Source organism: Oreochromis aureus, linkage group 17 (genome assembly GCF_013358895.1).
Source record: "Oreochromis aureus strain Israel breed Guangdong linkage group 17, ZZ_aureus, whole genome shotgun sequence".
Lineage (NCBI taxonomy): Eukaryota > Metazoa > Chordata > Actinopteri > Cichliformes > Cichlidae > Oreochromis > Oreochromis aureus.
The window spans coordinates 27,546,218-27,560,318 of record NC_052958.1 but is presented as its reverse complement, the minus strand read 5'-3'; the positions used below and the strand labels follow the sequence as shown (position 1 = coordinate 27,560,318).

Below are 14,101 nucleotides of genomic sequence, written 5' to 3'. Positions count from 1 at the left end.
CATTTCTGCAAAAATGCGCCACATTTTCAGGAGCTCAAAATATTCTTACATTTATTCCCCTCCTTTTAATTCGGGCTATTTTATCCCTCTGCGGGATTACCACCTTGTCTGCCTAAGCATCATTTTCTGTTAATTATTTGTGTAAAACTGGCGCTTGACTGCAATAAAACACACGAGGTGTGGAGCTGCGGGAAAGACCAAATTGTTGCTATATTGGAACATCCACGGGTGCAGCTGGTCTATTTATAGCTGGGAACTACATCAGCTATGACTGCAGACACTGCGAGGGGAAATCACCAGCGCTGTTTCTGCCGCTGTCTTCTCACCCAGCCGCTGACATTTCACCGAAGCGAATGAAAAGCAGGAGAAGATCGCAGTGTAGAATGTGATGTTTACTCCGTGTCCCACATGGGGAAAGTGCACACGGGGAAAAAGGATGATTAAATTGTTTTGTTTGCTTTGTGCGTGCGTGCGTGCGTGCGTGTGTGTGTGAGTGTGTGTGTGTGTGTGTGTGTGTGTGTATTGAATGATGCCCACTGAACCTCGTGGTAATGTGTTTTGATTATCACCACGAGCGTGACCCAACCGCTGAGCCCCGCTGAAGCGCAAGATCGCTGGTTACCCTGTGTGAAACGAGGCAGGTGGTCTGAGAGAAAGAGAGAGCGACAGAGAAAGAGAGAGAGGGGGAGGGAGAGAGAGAGAGAGAGAGAAGGGGCGTGCGGCACACACACTGGTCGGGCTACTCGGCAGATCAACAATCGTCAACCTGTGGATAGCGCGCAGCGCCCTGCTGTGTCCTCCACTGCCACCCTCTTCCCTGTGGCGCCGACCCCGAACCTCGGACATCCGGGACGCACGAACCGGGAGATGGTGCCGGTTCGATTCCCTAAAAGTTGAGCGGCTCGTGCGCCATCCCCGCTTTATGAATGGCCGGAACATGGAGGAGATGTCATTCGAAAGAGTCAAGACGCGGCGGAGGAAGGGTCACTGCCCGGCCGGTGCACCCTTGGGTGCCATCGCCTGCGAGGACGAGTTCAACAGCCAGGAGCTGGAGGCTCTCTTCCAGAACTACAACCTGAAACTAGAGCAGACCGCCACCCTCAAAGCGCTGGCTGTGCTCATCGTGGCCGCGTCGTCGCTGTCCCTCGTAGAGCTGCTGTCCAGCCCGCGTCTCACCTTGTCCAAGGGCTCCAGCCCGGTGCACTGCGTGGTGTTCCTGTCGCTGTTCATCGTCACCAATGTCAAGTACCTGCAGGTGACGCAGCTGCAGCAGATAGCGAAGCTGGCCCTGCTGTTCAGCTTCACCTTCGCACTGCTCTGTTGCCCGTTCCCGCTGGCTTTGGGCACGTCGGAGCTGGTGAATCCCGCTGCCCCTGAGCAAGGCGTGTGGCAGCTCATGCTGGTCACTCTAGTGGCTTACGTGCTGCTGCCGGTGCGGACCCTGCTGGCCGTGCTGTTCGGGGTGATGCTGGCGGCATCCCACTTCATCGTCATTGCCACGTCGGTGACGGGGAGGAAGCAGAGGCTATGGAGACCAGTAAGTGCTGCACCTGCACCCCGATCAGTCACCCATCCACCTCAGTTGCTTAACAGGGTCTTCACTTAAGCATCGGCCGTATGCAGGTGGCGAGTTTGAGTTCCAACAACTTTTGTCCAAGTGTGCTTAAGCAGCTCACTCCTGTGCTGCGTGGGAAGCTCCTATTTGGACTGTGAAGTAACCGCATGAATGTAGACTGGTGCCGGGAGGCGGCATGCTTACTCAGCCGACTTTCCCAGGAGGAGAAAAGGTTAAAAACATTGTCAGTGATCGATTTTAGCTGCGAGGCACTGTAGTTGTAGAGCTGGAAACGAGCACTTTCACTTTTGCGCACAAGCAGTAATGAAGTAGAGGAGGAGCTGTTCAACCGCCGGTGCTGAAACACTGATTCTGCAGGGTCCTACATACAGCTCAGCACTAGGACAGGGAATTAGATTGTAGACAAAAGTAAGATCAAACAAACAAACAAAAAACACATCCTTAAGCCTTAAATATATATAAAGGTATTTATTAATATGGTTCCATGAAAAATGATCTTTTGGCGTCTCAAAGTGAAGCTGTGTTTGCTGCTTGTCCAGTTAACAGCACAACAACACTGTTAAATCATTGTGTGAAGATCTACAAGCACGCAGTCATTCACCAAACAATAAACGTGGAGTAGAAAAAAATGTTCTGACCTCTCAGAAGTAACACACAGGAAAAAAAATGTTACTGCACCTTTAGAGGTATGAACAGCTCATCACTGAGGAGGTACCCACTAAGATGACATACTTGTAGTCTTTGAGGGGTATTCTTGTGGTTTATACCACACCGGGGACCAGTCTCTAACCACTACTTTTGAGTACTTTTTCCTGTATATTAATGCATCAGCATAACAACGAGATGAAGGTGCAGAATTAAGTACAGGATTCCCCCTTTATTTAAATGGGAAGCCTGTTTGGAAAAATACATGTACCTTTATAGACGTTTAAGTTTTTCCTAACCTTTTCAGCTCGTGGCCTCTGCAATGTCTAATAAACACACATGACTTGTTCAACCAAAGAGCAATCTTTTTTTCTGTTTTCATATTAGAGATCCGAGGGTTTAAAACCACCCGGTAATCTGGGAAAATTGAATTTCCTGTTAATCATTCCTCACACATCAAATTTATCTTCTGTCTCAACCCCTTAATTGGAAGCCATCGTGCTAAAGCTGTTTGGTTATAACCTCGACTGAAGCAGTTTTTGTTTATGAGGTTGTAATTTGCTGGTCACAGAACAGAGAAAGTATCACTCACGCAGCTGTGCTGGGTTACACTGCATGTCTGAGCTTTCACCTCTGACCCTATCGAGAATCGAAGACATGGACTGACTACAGGGTTCAATCTCCAAATTAGGTGTCTGATGGGATCAATAGCCTCTATCAATAATGCACTTTGTCTGCCAGCCATTCCTCTGTAGAGCTTTTGATGCTTACCTGACATTAATTTTTTAATCCTGTGTTGACCTTCATATCTGCCATTGAATCTGTCCCATGATCTAATGTAGCAGTATGCACAGCAGACACACACGTTGTCTACAAAACATCATCTGGATGCTGCCAGCTTTGTTTGGCATGTCTGTTCTTGTCTGTGCAGCTGGTGGCCAACGCCGTGCTCTTTACCAGTGTCAACTTGTCAGGGGTGTTTGTGAGGATTTTCACTGAACGCACCCAGAGGAAAGTTTTCCTGCAGGCCCGCAACTGCATCGAGGAGCGGCTGAGGCTGGAGGACGAAAACGAGAAGCAGGTGAGGCGGCACACAAGGACGCACCGGTGGGCAGAAAACAGCAGTCACACGTTTTAGCTCATCTTGCAGCGCTTATGTTCATAAAAACCTTTGCAGTCTTTGAAGAGTTTGTTTTTTGTTTTTTTTTCTTTCTTTTTTTCATGAAGGTTTCAGGTGCCAATGTATTCTCACAGCCTGCCCACGGGCACGCAGTAACTATGACAGCAGCTATTTAAGGAAAGAACAATTACTGTGGCACATGCACCAGCGCCACACATTCCACCCCCTCTGCGTACACCTACATGGATTTAACTGTGGAACCATCAGGCAACTTTAACACACCAGAAACACTCTCTTTTGCACAGCACCCTCCCCACCCACCATGGGCACGAAACCCATTGATTTATAGAGTATTGATTGTCTCGTGTACAGTACAAAATATGCCCGAATATGAATCTCACCTTTTGCTATAACAAACATTTGCAAGTGCACGTGCACACTTAGCACCTGCTTTGTAGATTAGGTGATGATATGCTGTGTTTTCCTCAGCAGTAACAGCCTCCCTTCTGACAGGTAATTACACAAGCAGATTGCTTTCATGGCCTTCCTACTCCAATAAAGGTCACGCTTTATCTGAGTGAGAGAAAGATGTGCAGAACCCTGATTTGGATCTATCAACAGACAGCAACCAGGCTTCTGCTGATGTGCTCATGAACAAAACATCTCAGGCTTGAATATCTCCCATCACGTGGGTCAAATGAGCGTTTGCTTTCAGGTGGTTCTACGAGTTGCACTGACTCTTGAACATGTGTGGACTACACACTGCACTTCTTGCGCGGTGAATTGATTTCCCCGTTCAATAGTGAAGCTTCCTCTTCCTTCCCACAAGCCGGGAGAGGGAGAATATTTAATTTGCCAGTGACTGCAACAAAGCAGTCCTGACACAAGGTCCACTCGCGAGAATTGTCTGAAGCTTTCTGCTCTATCCCGCAGCCTTCATCAGTCTTCATGAGTGGGCTCAGTTGTCAAGGAGATGGATCTGTTGTGGGAACCCAATATCTGTTATGGCTTCATCCATTGAGCACTGAAAAGCATTGGAGTTCATTCTTGACTTTGGAAATTGTCAGGTAATGACAGATTAGAGCATCATCATCATTATTATTATATTTACTGTATACTCCATGATATCAGTGAAAATTCTATCATGAGATGAAAATTGTGAGACATTGATGGGCCACAAAAAACAAAACAAAAACAAAACAAACAAACAAACAAACAAAAAACAAAAAAAATGTAATTTGAGTTGGAATGAGCACCAACCTGGAGTGCGAGAAAGTGAGAACCTGCAGTTCCTGGCATGGCCACTTGGGGCTGATTCTAAAAGGAGGTCAATCATAATAGATTCCCATTTTAAAACTGCTGGAAACTTACAGAATTTAAAAGCATTCATAATAACTGTACAGAGGCTTTCTTTGTCAGAAATCCATCTGGATTCTGGTAAGAATTATTGGTGTGGGTGCTTTAACTGACAGGTAAACTGTAAACCATAGCTGTCCGTTAGGCTTCATCACTGCTAATCCACCCCCTGAAGTGGACCTCTGTGCTGTGTTCGTGATGCTCCCGATTTTTTGGAGCATTTTAAATCGAAGTTTCTGATAAAACATATCGACTTTCATGTCATACAGACCATAGAAAGAGTGTTTGCTTCAGTTTTGAATGACATTTAAGGGTTTTATGTTATTTAGCACTAATTAAAAGATATAGAATGTGTGTCTGAGCATTGCATGTCTACAGTCTATGAATACAGCTTTTTAACAAGGCTTGCTTGCATCAGCTGATGGCTTACTGTAGCAAGTAATGTCAACATCAAGTCTTGAAACTGCAGAGTGACGAATGCCTATCAATGAACACCATCCCAATGAGCTTTTTCTAATCTGAAGACTTTGGAATATTTGGTTCAGTGTTTTTGGTGTCAAAAATATTTAGTTTTTTTAAACCCAGAAGTGATCCTGATGTGATGATAAGGCAGATTTCTTATATTATCAAGTAATGCTGAAAAAGCTTGGTTAGCTAGGTGGTAACATACTGCACCTGTTAACTAGTGTTAAGAAACACAAAAATGTCACACTGTAAATTCACTCAAAACTCAGGTCAGAACACAGCAAGCAGACCTCGATGTAGCTGAGCTGGCATCCTGTCAGTCAGCAGCCAGCTTTCAGCCAAAGCCGTCGCACTACAAACAATATGATGTTTTTAGTCTTAATGCAACTTGAATGGTTTTAAAAAATGCATAAAAAAAAGAAAGAAATCCACACAGTTGTCATGAAAGAAAAAATCAGATATAGACTACAAAAGTTTCTTGTACATTCTTTAGTGATATTTTCATGTTCGCCTTTTCTTTTTAAGCTCTGGAAGTTTATGCATGCTACATTCTGGTTTGAGAAAAAAAAGCCCAGAAAAGTTAACTTTGTTTTTGAACAATGTAAAAGTAAAATTTGCATTGAAACATTTCTAATATGCCAATAACTGTTGTACTTCTTTCTGCCATTTCAAGGGAAATTATAATTCAACTCCATCATTGCATCCACATTGGAATCTAACAGGTGTCTTCCAGAGAAGTGGAAGACATTAATAAATTATTATTTATTTAATCAACCAATGTCAATTATTGTCTTACACATAAGTCAAATACATTAACAAAGCATGGAACAAAAAAAAAAAAATTCAGACTGTTGTCATCATGATTTGCACACCTTGTGCACATGCAGAACAGGAAAGATGCGTGCACACACAAACACAGTGACAGACTCACACTCAGTCTCCATAATGGAGAATGATGGCTGTTTTTAAAAGCTGCTCTCCAGTATCTCTTTGTGTTATTCTCAGGTGAGGAGCAGTGATGTGAATAGAAGTATTATGTGAAAAAGAGTTGGAGGGAGACACGGGAGAGCCCTGGCTGCTTTTATAACCCTGCCACTCAACAGCTATTCACCATAGCTGCCTGATGATTCATTGTGCATTTACAACCGCTTGACATCCTGCTAGAGTTTCAAGCATACTTCATGCTGCTGCAACTGAGACTATTCACACAAACAAAAACAAATATGCTTCTAGGTGTAAATGCCACTTTATGCCTGTGCTGAAAGGATGTTGTTGATGAAGTCATTAAATTAGTCTTCAAATGTTCTCTGGGCTGCATTCTAGACATACATGGGCATGCATATCTAGAAAGTATTGTACAATGGGAGAATTAGACAGAGAATTTGATGAAACTACCATACCATACTTTTCAGTTCTTTTTCAACCATGAATGAATTCATAGAAGAATACTGGAAAAATAGTCATCCACAATAACAAAAAATATTTCATTTATGAAAGTCAGAAAATGAAACACGTAATAAGCAATGTTTCGGATTCTAACTGTATTACAGCAAGTGCTGTTGCAAAGACACTACGCCACCAAACCAGGAAGGCAGGTTTTGTTACTTCCTCTGTTATGTTCATTACCAGTTGGGTGTCTGTTTTAAAGCCCCTTGAATCTCAAAGTGTTCTCTGCTGTGTAAATGCTTTTTCTATATTAGGTCTTGCTTAGTCCCATTTTCTGTCACTCACAGAAACTGCTACTACCTGCCACCACAGATAACTACTTTAGCTTAGGTGGATAAGCTAGCCACTAGGCTGACATCTATGATTTTTAAACCCCTTAGCCTTAGCTGTGGGCTAATTAAGTGGCTAAGTGACTAGCTTAGCCAATAAGCTAGTGGCTAACCTAGGCACTCAGCCACCTAGTGCATTCCAGGGTTGGCTGCACTGTTGCTGACAGGCTAATTTTTTGACATACATTAAATCTGATATGTGCATGGGAAAATTTGAGTCTGGTGAAATAGTGGTGGCAGTACTCAAGGAAAGATTTATTAAGGTTTTTCAGTCACATGATCACTAAACATGTGATGATAACTTGGCTGCCATTTTGCACATGTGACAATGTGGAGTCAAGTGAATTAGGCACACAGAAAAGTCTGTAACCACCTGGTAACTACTGGAATGAGGGAAAAACCTTGAGCAAAAAAAAGTGTTTGCTAAAGGTTGATGGAAGCTGGTGTGTAACTGATTGCTAAATTGCCATTCATGCAAGCCTAGAGATTGGTCGCCTGATCCTTTGGCAGCTGCTGCATTCTTGGGAAAATGTGTGTTCCCTGATTGGTTGCCAAAAAGCCTCCTTGTGATTGTTTTTTTCGCTCGCAGATATCTGCAACTGCAATACAAAATGACTTATTATGCTTGAATACAAAAATACACTTTATATCCTTCTCTCCTCTTTTAACCCTTTCTTCTTCAGGAGCGTCTACTAATGAGCCTACTGCCCAGGAATGTTGCCATGGAGATGAAGGAGGACTTCCTGAAGCCGCCTGAGAGGATCTTTCATAAGATCTACATCCAACGTCATGACAATGTCAGGTATGGGGGCTGTCATGACAACTGTGGACCACAGACGTGTGCGGTGGGACTGGAGTGTTTTGATCCAGGTGTCACTGGTTGTGACGTCAAGGTCAAGAATAGAAGCAGAGCAATTAAGATTAGCCATTAACGCAGACGCAGTCAGGCAGCATAAAGGTTACAGAGGGCAGTGGGCCAGAGTGCTGTTGCCACCATAAGCAGATTAAAAATAATTGTCTTTCCTGCCTCACATACATTTTGCAGACGCAAAAAATGGTTTTGAAAATAGATATTCTCGATAATTTAAACATTAGGTGTAACAGATTAAAACCTGAGCTTTTTTTTTAATTAATAGCCCTGATGAGATCAATATATTTGATGAAGGGCACATACTGGAACATCTTTATGACTCTAAAGCAAAAGTTCAATTAACAGTTAGACACAAGTTTATTTACAGTCATGTGAAAAAGGAAGTTTACACAGGATTTTTATGCAGTCCTGTGAAAAACTAAGCACACTCCATGATTCAGTAGCTTGTAGAACCATCTTTAGCAGCAATAACATGAAGTTATCTTTTACTGTATGACTTCAATCTCTCACATTGTTTTGTAGGACTTTTGGCCCACTGTTCCACTGTTGTTTATGCGCACCTCTTCTAAGGTTCAGCCACAGAATTTCAGTCAGGTTGACGTCTGGACTTTGACTGAGCCATTGCAAAACCTTTTCTTTTTCAGTCTTTTGTTGCGTGAGTCAATTTCAGCCAAGCTTTAGCTGTCAGACAGATGGCTTGTCTTGGTCCTGTAGTTGCAAAAAAAGGCCAAATCATCACCCCTCCTCACCACCATGTTTGAAAATTGGTACTTTGGTCTCATTTTGGCCTCTTGTTCTCCTACAACATTAAACATGCTAAATGAGACCTGTAGAGTCGGACATATAGTCCTTGCATATTTTGCATTTTCTCTAAACTATGCACAGTCTGACGTCGGGTTGAATTTGCTGGGATTTCCACTCTTGTTTGTGGCATTGTATTTACACCCACCTGAATGCTCCAGCAAATGAACAAAACCCCTGGTTTTATAGAGGTGGCACACAACACTTGACTGCTACTTACCCTCTTAATTCCTGTGGAAGCAGTAAAAATGCACTCAGTTTTTCACAGGTCTGGTTAGAATCCTGTGAAAATGTCCTTTTCACATGACTGTAGCTTGTTAAATTGCAATTTCAACACAGAAAAGTTTGAGAAAGCAGACTTGGTCAAACTTAACATTAAGTGATCAAACAGAGCATCTCCAGCTCCCATCGCATTTTTGTTGCTTATTGGTTGCTCGTTTTTTAGCTGTTTAGTTTCACACTCACTGGTTTCATGGGATCATTTTCAGCATCAGCAAGCAGCTGTTTCATTTGTGAAGGAGCCCTAAAATCTACTGTTTCAATGGGCAAATACTGTTAGCAGCTCTCTGTCGAACACAGCGGTCCCATCGAGCAACTAAAAGAGCTAGATGCTAGATTGAGGTAATGATTAAGTTTGCACCCTATTGCACCAAAGGAGACAAAATGACAGATGAAATACTTCAGTTTCAACATTCACTAACAAAAGGTGTTGTAATTAAGAGGCAGTAGATCTACAGTGCAAGAATTTTTCTTATACAAACAGTGTTAAAACTCAAGCAAGATAATAACGGGCATGACTGTAAAATGGATAAACAACAAAACAGACAAAGTTAAACATAATGGTGAGTGTGCAATGAGGAGTTTTCTATTGTGTTATTTGTCCCTATGCAGTCATGTTGTAAATCCATTAATATGAAAAGTACAACCAATAGCTGGACTCAAGTATAGTGAAATATGATCAACGATTTCTCTCGCCTATCTCCAAGCCTTTTCATCTCTATAAAAGTGGAGTTGAACCATACGATTGCAGGTCCCCTCGAATGCCATCAGTGAACTTGTCGTCCATTTCTGATTGTAAGTGGCATCTATGGGAGACTCCCATTTGACAGCCTTTTGCAAAGGACTGCTAAGCTATTTAACAGAAATAAATGTCCACGACATCATGACAAATCCCCAGCATCCTAGGCCTATTACAGCATGACTTAGGGTGTTTTCATACCTGTGGTGTTTAGTCCGTTGAAATTGAACTTTGATTCGTTTTCCCACTTAGTCTGGTTCACTTGTCCAGGTGTGAACACAGTAATCACACTTGGATTTGGACCAAAACAACCGCGTCGAGACCCTTTGGAAAAGGTGGTCCAGACAAACTCCAGAGTGGTTTGTTTGTCTAACTGCCAGGTGTACCTTACAAGCTTGAGCTAAAAAACGTCTGCTAGCCACGCATGCTTTGTGTTCTTAATGCAGGGAAGTACCATAGATATGGGGTAGCAACTAGCTGTGCTAGTTGTAATTGTCCATGTTCTACAAGTCCAGAACATAACACTTTCTTCCTGTATTTACTTTTGTTGCTTCTGCCCCAGACATACACTGTCTGTCCAATGAGCAGACTTAACACTCTCACGTGGTTTGTAGGGAATCATTTTGGTTTGCCTGGAGTTCACTTGGATTTTTCTCTGTGTGAAAACAAACAAACTGATCAATTGATTTGGATCAAAGTAAGTGAAGTATAGGTGTGAAAATGCCCTAAGGAATGGCTCAGCTTCACCTGATCCAGTCCAAACTGTAAGCATTCAAACATCTGGAAAAAATGAATGAATTTTTTTTTAACTTTATCTTAGACATATAGTAAATTAATTAAACATCTTTTGGGCTTATTGACTGTTGGTTGTGCAGAAAAAATAATAATCTGAGCAGAGTTTGATTTTAAGATTTTATGATTTTTACATTTTGTAATTTACATCATTAATAAGTAATCTACTCATCAAGCAGCTAATATTAACAGGTGAACTTATAAAGCTATTGAATGGGCCAGCTCTAATGCGCTTGTAATGAAAAATGTGTGCGAGAACTTGGCTTGACTTTGAGCTGATTACATTCCAACGAGGCAGTAAAAAGAATAGGAGAGCTGTATTAGTGCTGCTGAGTGTAGGAGTCGAGGGCTAGGTAGCATATCAACAGCACTCCTGTCAAGAGACAATCCTCCCCACTCTCTTCTTGCTCATACTGTCTGCCTGTCTGTCTGCTCGGCTCCCACACTCACTCACATCTCAGGAACATCGCCGCCCGTTCACCAGCCTCTACTGGCACTCAGCCAAACATCATGGGGCTGTGCTCAGCGAGCATGCTCCCGCTCGTCTCTGGGGAGCTGCTGGAAACACATACACACATAAACACATGGCAGTAAAAAAGAAAGAAAGAAAAAAAACCACCTCCATGTTCCGGAGCAGAGACATACAGCCCCCCAGATTTGGTCCGCCTTTTGATGTGACCCTGAGAACGTTTGATCACACACCTATTTAGCTCCGGCACCACTGCCACCTCCTCCTCTCTACCCCACTGCCCCCAACACACATGAGCACGACCTGCTGCACAGCACCATTCAAAGATAAATGGCACAACGGAGCGCTTCTGTCGAGCGGCAGTCGTGATCCGAGCTTTGCATACATCAGACTCCTCAAGAACTATAGTGTGCTGCCAAAAAAGAGCGCAGCGACTCAGTCACAATGCAGAAAATAGGCCTTCCTCATGCTATCGAGCTTTCACTCTTTTTAGTGACTGAGGGGAATGTGTGTGCCTGTGTAACAAAAAACATTTTGTCATCATGTAATTGGTCTGGTGTGTAGTCTTATTTGTTCTGTGACTATTTCTGTAGCCGTTTGACAACATTTGAGAAATCACAGAAACTAGAGCACCGGTCATTTGTTTATATAAAATGGATCATCTGTGGTCCATTTTATCCCTAGTGGTCAGGTTTGGTGTTCCTCTTCACTGAACCTCCCCTCCCTCATCCAGAACATTGCTTAGCAACTACAGTCAGTCAAGGTTTACCCACAGGTTGAACAGGAATGCCCAAGATTACTAACATGAATGGCCTGGTTCTTCCAGAGATCTCTTCCTGTTTAAACCGAGTTCTTTTTCCCCACTATTGCCAAGCGCCTGCTCATTAGGGTTTTCTCTCTAATATTGCATTCTTCACCTTCCAATATAAAGCACTGTGAGATGACAAGGTTTACACTAAGATTATTGACTCTGCTTTATTTATTTCATCTGGGAAGGTTGGATTTCCAGCAAATCTAGCAAAAAGTAATGAGACAGACAGTGCAATGATGTACTGCTGAAAAAAATTAGTTCTGACTAGGAAAAACTGAAAATTGTCAACTTGAATTTGCTGTACCAGGGATTAGTGCTGTCAGTGACATTATACAGAGCCAGGGGTGAAAACAAGGGGCCTCATTATTTGAAATTTGACATGTTTGATATGATGATGCAGGAACAGTAAATGTATCATAGAAATTAAGACTAATCTTACAGGTCTCCTTAGAAATTAGTCAACATAAGCATTTGAAAAAGAAAAAAATATATTTTAATCAAGTCTTGCAGCTAAAATTAGCTCAGTCTGCTAAATGATATGCAAGCAGCTGTTGTTTGACTGTAAACTAGAAGCCTGATTATGCCTACCTCTGTCTAAAATCAAACTACAATCTTCCACTGTAAAAGGTATCACAAAAGAATAGAAGACCTAACAGATGTAGCATAATATCCTTATTACTACTTAAAAACCTCACAGGCTGGAGGTTATTGGGAAAACATGTGTCATTATTTCTCAAGAGGTATCTATAAAAGTAAACCAAGGCCATTATGATCAGCTCCACACAGCACACGCCGGCTCTGATCCCTATACTCCACCGAGAGCAGTGATTTTTCCACTGAGTCAATAAGATCCATAACACCTTGTTTTGCTGCCATCTGGCCTGCCTCTGAGCAAATGAATGAGGGGCTAAGTAGCTTTCAACACCTTCCTCCACCCCACTTCAGCAGCTAGCCAGAAGCAGGCAATTTAGCTCCGTAATTGATTTAGTGTTTGGCCTAAAAGATGCTTTCACTTATCAGAGATTGGATTATAGTATTTGCTGTTTGCTCACTATTAGTCAATTTGTCGCACCTGTGTGATCTGTTGGTATTGTTTTGTTAAAGAAAAACATTGCTCTGTACAGTTAACATATCCCATCCTTGCTTGTTGAGTGTATTTTGTTCACTGAGTTGAGAACCACAGCATGTTTGGTTGATGGTGAACAGGAGGGAGAGCAGGAGGAATCAAAATCAGCTGTCATCATGAACTGAGCGCTTCACTTTAGATTAAAATCTCTTTTTCGTTCTGTCTCGACAGCATCCTGTTTGCAGACATTGTGGGTTTCACCAGCTTGGCTTCTCAGTGTACAGCTCAGGAACTGGTCAAGCTGCTCAATGAACTCTTTGGGAAGTTTGATGAACTGGCTACAGTAAGTCCTCTCCCTTTCCTCTCTGGCTACTATCTATACTTAATTAATAGCAAAGACCATTAAAATCACATTAAGCCTGTTCTCCGGATACAAGAGCAGTCGATTGAGATTAAATACCAATTGCTGGTTGTAAATTCTTCCATATTCTCAGAATTCCACTTTGTCAGATTCAAAGGTCCGAGTTTCACTAATATGGTAGCCACTTGTTGATGTTGGTGTGTCACTGAAGATAGATCGTCAAATAGCCATCTATTTACACAGCTAGCAAAAGAGGAGCTAGAAATCCATTTGATCTTATTAATTGAAAACTGTAACTCAGTTACCCTGAGCACTTACACATTATGCAGTAAAAATGTCATTACAATACCTATCAGTGAAAGCAACAGCAGTTTAACAAGCAGCAAGGAGCACAATTGGAAGGGATTCATGGATAACTATTTTATCCTTTCATGTGCACACAGCATTATAGAAAACCCAACCCCTAAAAGCACCAAGATGAAAAAAAACCCCACAAAAAATAAATTAAATGCTTTATTCAAAAAGCTAAAGGAACGCTCATTGGCGGAAAAAAACACATGCTGGATATCTTACCCATGTGGACTGGGTAATGTGTTAGAATTAAAAGGATGGAAATAATAATTTAACAATTCATCATTTTGATTATCAGTCTGCAGAGGGCTGAATTCAAAGACACCAGTAATGGACCAAAACATAATGTCCCAGAGGTGTTCAATTGGTTTCATTGCCATGCACCATGAGGAACCCAGGACCCACTGCAGCAGTGTGGGGTCTGAAACCGGGTCCAAGGTATCATCCTGATACCTAATGGCAGTCAGGGTGCTGTTACCTAGCCTGTTTGAGGTCTGTTGTTAGTCTTCTCAGCCCATCACTGACCCACCACCATAGCGGTCATACTGAATACAGACAGCTTAATGTTTTCCATGGCTTCTCTGGCTTCTCCTCTCCATATGTGCTCAGGGTGAACCTGTCTTC

At 42.4% G+C, this 14,101-nt stretch overlaps 1 protein-coding gene across 2 annotated transcripts in view; it reads left to right on the top strand.

Moving 5' to 3' along the window:
• Positions 1 to 922: 922 nt before the first annotated feature.
• The window catches only part of adcy1a (adenylate cyclase 1a), a 52,597-nt gene continuing 39,418 nt past the window's right edge, over positions 923 to 14,101 (top strand). For both annotated transcript variants that reach the window (XM_039600821.1, XM_031732400.2), the window contains exons 1-4: positions 923 to 1,537; positions 3,153 to 3,302; positions 7,621 to 7,739; positions 12,997 to 13,108. In XM_039600821.1, the coding sequence (XP_039456755.1) occupies positions 923 to 1,537; positions 3,153 to 3,302; positions 7,621 to 7,739; positions 12,997 to 13,108 (996 nt within the window). The remainder of the gene's footprint in view (positions 1,538 to 3,152; positions 3,303 to 7,620; positions 7,740 to 12,996; positions 13,109 to 14,101) is intronic.